This window comes from Pseudophryne corroboree, chromosome 11 (assembly GCF_028390025.1).
Source record: "Pseudophryne corroboree isolate aPseCor3 chromosome 11, aPseCor3.hap2, whole genome shotgun sequence".
NCBI lineage: Eukaryota > Metazoa > Chordata > Amphibia > Anura > Myobatrachidae > Pseudophryne > Pseudophryne corroboree.
In genome coordinates, this window is record NC_086454.1 from 202400639 (window position 1) to 202407086 (window position 6448).

The 6448-nt window shown below is 41.7% G+C and overlaps 1 protein-coding gene across 1 annotated transcript; it reads right to left on the reverse strand.

Annotated features, from left to right (window-relative positions):
* Window positions 1-563: 563 nt before the first annotated feature.
* Window positions 564-1609, reverse strand: LOC134970103 (putative nuclease HARBI1). Its single transcript, XM_063946173.1, has 3 exons — window positions 1349-1609; window positions 894-1266; window positions 564-586 (listed from the first exon to the last, which is right to left on the reverse strand). Exons 1-3 carry the CDS (start codon window positions 1488-1490, stop codon window positions 583-585), a joined length of 519 nt encoding a protein of 172 aa, XP_063802243.1. The 5' UTR covers window positions 1491-1609; the 3' UTR covers window positions 564-582.
* Window positions 1610-6448: the final 4839 nt, after the last annotated feature.

The window sequence follows — 6448 nt, forward strand, 5'->3', positions numbered from 1 at the left end:
ATCTCTGTGTTATGTAATGTAACTTACTGCGTGCACGTAGTTGGCGTATTTGCTGGCGGAGCTCCGCCAACAGTTCAGGAGTCCTCCTGCGGAGATCACTCCATCTCCTCTCCAGTTGGACGCGAGTCCTCAGTAGGTGGCGGGCCTCCGTGTAGGCCTGGCACTTAACCCGATTTGGGATAAATCGACCTACGCGGCGGTCCATCACCGCTACCAGTACGCGGAGCTCCCGCCTGGTAAAAGGTGCTGCATGCATCATGGCAATGGCGTTTTCCTTATTTGGGCATATATTTATAGTGTGTGTTGGCATGTGATTGGTCGAAAATATATGCTGTCATCTAAATAAACTTTATTGATGTGTGCATTGACAAAACTTTATTGCTGGCTGCAGTGCTGTGAAGAGTAGAGGGGTGTTCGCTAGAGCGGTAATACGCAGTCGCGGAAGTGTATGACAATAAACGCACCAATTACACACACACACACACACACACACACACACACACACACACACACACACACACACACACACTTTTATGATAAAAATAAAAAAAACAGTGTACTCACCACTTTTTGAATGAGCAATCAGCTGCACAGTCACAAAGTGTTCAACATTTAGTATCATATGTTGTTTGATAATTTCAAGAAAACAGAAATGGTAATTAAAAATTTTAGTCTAAAATTTTGTACCAAATTAAAAAAAATGAAAGCAAAAACACACATTGTAAGATTAACATGTTACAATATTTACATAAACAAATAAGAATATATTCACACACACCAAAACAATTACACAATGAGCTTTCAATAGCTACCTTAATGACATCATAGCAAAATAAACACAAACAGACAGTGATTTTCTATCTTAAAAATGTATAAAATAATATAAACTATACCTGAAATATTCTTGCACAATGCGTGCCCTTACTTCATTGCCCCTCCGGGAAACACTCCCCCCACCGTATCTCCGCCCAACCCCTGGCTCCTCATCAGGCAATTCCTCTGTTTGAGGAAGCTCCACGCGACTCCTTACAGCGATGTTATGGAGGATAGCGCACAGGACCACTATTTTACTTGCCATCTCCGGCGAATACATGATGTCGCCACCAGTGCGGTGGAGCACACGAAAACGTCCTTTAAGGACACCAATTGTGCGCTCCACCAGCTGTCTAGTGGCAGTAAGCGCGGAGTTAAATGCCGTCTGTGGTCCTGGCCTGGGCTTACGGTAAGGAGTCATGAGCCAGGGGGTGCAAGGATATCCACGGTCTCCTGTTTGATGAAAAGAAAATATTTTAAGTATAATATTATATTTGCAAAATATTTTTGTTCTTAAAAATTAACAAAAACTCACCCAATAACCACATGTCTTGTCCTTGCCTCGATCTTAATCTCTGCCATATCCCTGATTGTCTAATTACATAGGCATCATGGGAGTTCCCCGGGAACTTCGCATTCAGGGACAGGATCTGGAGGGATGGCCCACAAACAACCATTACATTCAGAGAATGAAACAGTTTCCTGTTTCTATAAATTTCTTCATTATGTCTTGGTGGCACAATAGCTACATGTGTGCCATCCACAACCCCAATAACATGTGGGAAGCGACTACCACCTTCCTAAAATTGCCGCTTCATCACATCTAGGGCACCAACATCCACAGGCATAGCAATAAATTGCTTTACACGCTTGATGAAAGCCTGGCTGACACGCCGTAGGACCTTACTGAACTGGCCCTGCGACATGCCAACCAGATCTCCCACCACATGCTGGTATGAACCAGTGGCAACAAAATGTAACGCAGCAAGGAATTGTGTCAATGGTGTTATTGCTGTAGGATACCGAATTGAAGATTCAAGATCACTCTCTATTATGGAGAGAGTGTCTAGGATTAGATGAGGTGGCAGCCTGTATCTTCGCAAAACCACATCATCAGGCATCCCAAAAAGGAGGACACGGGTACGGAAAATTGGTGGCCTAGCACGCCTCCGTTGCCTTGGTTGATGAGGAGCCGGTTGCGGTTGGAGGGCTGGCAGCGGTTGGGGTGGGAGTGGTTCCATGGGCTGGGGTGGGAGGGCTTCAGCAGCCACAAAAATCGACATCACCAACTTAAAATGAAGGTAAGAATATTTAAAAAAAAAACATAAATTCAAAACACACATTGTCATCCATAATCAAAGTCAAAGTGTATGGGTGTTAACTTACTCCAGGAGCATACAACATTTCTTCAGGAATAAATGACGGGACAAAATTACAAAATTGGAAACAAAAGTGAAAAAAAAAATTAGCTAAGTATTTCAAACATAGGTTAACATCACAATTACAAAAGTTTGAAAGATTACAAACATACCCATATAATAACAGCAACAATATATATTATAACAACTAAGTATGAATAATGTAACTGAGTTTTATAATTAGATCCTAAATATTAAAAAAAGGGGTCCCTTTAGTAGGTATTACAGCCAAGACCAGCCCTACTTTGAGCATAATAAAAACTTGGAAACATCCTTAAACATATTTTAAAAAAACATTAATGTGCCAAAAAACATAAGATACACACTTTTTACACACACATACTCCAGGACACACAGGGATAGGGTACTTACCTGCTCAATAAATGGCAAGTCACTTGCTGCAGATAAATCCAAAAATAAAAATGGCTAATTGCCCACAAACAAAATAAGGATACTGTCTCCAAATAACTGACACCTACAAGAGACACACAAGGAGGCTAAGAGATCATATAGGCAATTACAAAAAAGAATAAAAAACACATGCATAGGGTACTTACCTGCTCAATAAATGGCAAGTCACTTGCTGCAGATAAATCCAAAAATAAAAATGGCTAATTGCCCACAAACAAAATAAGGATACTGTCTCCAAATAACTGACACCTACAAGAGACACACAAGGAGGCTAATAGCACAAAAAAACTTGCTAACAAATATTACATACACACTGTAAAGTACAGGTTAAAAAAAAAAATATGGCATACTAATCCATTTAAATAACAAACATATATCCTCCCAAATACAGAAACCCACCTCCATTGCACCACCAAACATACTTGCCTTTACAAATGACTAATGTAGGAATACTCACAAACGAAACTTCGCAAAAAAACACACACTACGCTCTACATGCTATAAGCTAATAAACTGACATCTGTATGCTTGACAATGAAAAAATACTCACTCTGCAAAGTACAAAAGACGACCACCTTCTCTGACAAAACACACCAGCTACTTTCATCATACACCCACTCACACAGCTTGCAAACCAGGTCCTTAAATAAGCAGTACAATCAGTCACACTATTAGCATAATTTACACCTGTGTGAATTTACGCTGCGCACGTACCTATAAAAACTTACACACCTGTGCGTACAAACATGTCATTACCAACATGGCTACTCGTGAGTTTTTAGCAGCAGAGATGGACCGCTTGCAGCGGCAGCAGGCAGAATTGGCACAAAGACGTATCGCATTGCAGCGGCGAATGCTGGAATCCGCAGAGGCGGATTCTGAAGAAGCAGGACTCAGTACTAGAGACATTACAGCTTCTGATACCCAACAGTAAAGTGGGGTTACCCTTCCAGACACACATACTGGGCAAACTGAGGGAGATTCAGCATTAGCCACACAACAACAACATACAGAAGCTGCTAGTGATGAGGAAGATGGTGAGGAGCAACAGGACCAAAGCTCACAGGCTACTTCAAGACGTAAAAAAAGGCAGCCAGCATTCACTAAGAGGGAGTTGCGTGTTTTGGTCACGCAGGCCATGTCAAAAATACATAGAGGACCAAAAAACATGGGTGCTGCTACGAAAGAACGCATCTGGAGGGACATCACTCATTCTGTGAATGAAGTCGGCTCTATCGTCCGAACATCACAGGAAGTTAGACGACGGTAAGTGCATCTTGGCAGTCCATTATCTGTGCTAAGTAGTCTTCAAAAGGTAGTTACATGTGATGTTGTGTAAAGCAAACAAAAGCAGAACATGTGTCCTATATATTATTACCAAAAATATTAATACTCTACCTTGCCCCTATTTTTCTAAACATATGTAGTTGGGCCGACTTCAAATCCCGCCTGAAGGGCAAGAGGGCTGCGGAGTGGAATGCCTCAAGGGCTACAGGTGGAGGACCAGCTGACGCTGTGGAGTATACAGAGTTGGAGGAGATAGCGATGGACTCTGTGAGTTATGAGGAGGGGCAAGGAGTGTCTCATATGGACACGGACCTGCCTGAAATCCTGACGGCACATGACTTGCCAGGTAAGTTTACACACATATTTTATTTTGTATTTTTTTGAAAAATACAAAAGTCTCATATTATTTTTGTCTACTCTTTTTCCCACACATTCTTCTATTTGCTTTGCACATAACACAGCACAGGGGGGTGATCAGGTCGAGTCACAGGAGGGTTATGTGGCTGAGGCTGAGGTGGACGGACCTAGTGGCTCGGGTAGTTTGGGACCCCAAATCCCACCTATCCAGGTTCCAACTGGCCCCCCCACCCAACCCTCTGCTATCATGGAGATCCTGCTTGAAATTGCTAGGTATGGTGAGAGTCTAAATGCATTTCAGGACAGGATGATCCGGGAGGTAAGCCAGATAGCTGACCGGCTCACTGAGCACAGAACCAGTGTGGAGCAAGGTGTGACTCAACTCTGCCAAGGTCTGGCAGAGATCAGGCAGGGACAAGATCAACTTGCCTCCTCATTCCAAAGCCTTGCAAATAACATCTTGCAAGGTCTCCAGGCCATCGCTGTCTCCCTTGCCCACAGTGGCAGAGAGCCAGCCACATCGGCTCCCTCCCCTGCCCCTGCCCAGGAAGAAGATCCCACTGGGCAGGGCCCACGAAGGTCGCTCCGCAGACCAAGCCAAGAAGAACAGCATCAGGTGGGGGAAAAAAGAAGAAAGTGATGTCTCTCCAGATGGGCAGCACCCATGTTTTACATGTTGTCTCTATGTATTTTTTGTGTAGGCTTGTGTGGCCAGAATGGCTAACTCCCTCTTAGTGAAATGTATTAATTTTTTTTGAGATATTTGTAGCCTGTGAGCTTTTTTCCAAGTACACCAGAGCCATCTTCCTCATCCTAGTGTGCTGTGTATTGTTGTGTGTGTGTGGTGGCTCATGAATCTTTCTCAGTGCCCCAAATATATTTGTCTGGCAGGGTGTTTACACCATATTATTTTTTTTAGTAAAAAATATTATTTTGTCAGAAGCTGGAGTTTCCCTAGTACTGAGTTCTGCTATGTCATTTGTGTCAATGCCATCTGCTTGTTGCTTGGTCCATCTTTGCCTGTGATACTCACCTGTAGCCATGTTGTTTTGATATCGAAATATATTACAGTAGTAATAAATTATTGTTACCAAAAAAAATGTGTCCTTTATTTAAGTTAATGCATTATGTTAATCTTAGTCCTTGAAAGTTTAGCAAAGCATATAGACACTTGGGGAACAAGGAATTTTTTTTTACAAAAAACAAAAAAAAATGCATCTTGAAAAATGCAACAGGTTTGACTTGCAACACACTTTAATTGCCATATTACAAAAAAAGACACAACTCAGGTTTGGGATTACTATGGGCAACAGGACAGAAATTTAAACCTTGACAGATATTCAAAAAAAATATAAAAGAATTATGTTAAGTGTATGCTTGCATTATGTTGGTCCTGATATTTGGGATATACAAAGGTAACATTTTATGTAGTTTAGATGTTGCTGATGTAGTTTATAAGTTTGGTTAATTTCAGTTGTTTGCATTTTGTAGTATTTAAAACATTAAAGAATGCACTTAACATAATTTTTAAAAAACAAAACTTGCACAAAAATAAAAGCCATATTTGTCAGCGTGACAGATTTTTAGGTGCTTAGAATTGCTGTTTGAAGTACTTCAGCAGAGCAGTGTTTAGCAAGTAATTGGACAACAGATGAATGTGCTCTCCAATTAACTGGTAATTAGTGCATACACACTTGTAACACTAGTTCGCAAATGCAGAGTAACTGCAGACCTACTCTGCTGCTGCAGCAAGATAGCGAGGCTTTGCTATGTTAAGTTTTATTGCGAAAAAGCATTTTTGCGAAAAATACGCCTACTGCTATCTGCATACTCCCACACTAGACGCCCACTTTCACGCCCATGTCGTCAGAATGCGAAGTCGCGCCTCTGTCACGCCTTCGCCACTCCCCGTTTTCGTTTCTGTGTTACGAGCAGTTTTCTGTGTTGTATTTCTGCACAAGTGTCGTATCGCTCTGCTCGCGCATGTGGATTTACGCTTTTGCGCATGCGCGTTTACTTGTTTTCGGCCCGTTTGCGATGCGATGAATCTCTGCGATCAACTCGGAATGAGGGCCCATGTATTGAGACTTTACAGATGGTATTTTTATCTTTAATTTCTTTAATACTGCCATGTATACTGTATATATTATGAAAGAGAGAAT

Coding starts and splice junctions, on each gene's coding strand:
- LOC134970103 (XM_063946173.1), bottom strand. CDS start 1,490: ATGGTTGTTTGTGGGCCATCCCTCCAGATCCTGTCCCTGAATGCGAAG. Junction 1,267..1,348: donor ACAAGACATGTGGTTATTGG/GTGAGTTTTTGT, acceptor TTCATCAAACAG/GAGACCGTGGATATCCTTGC.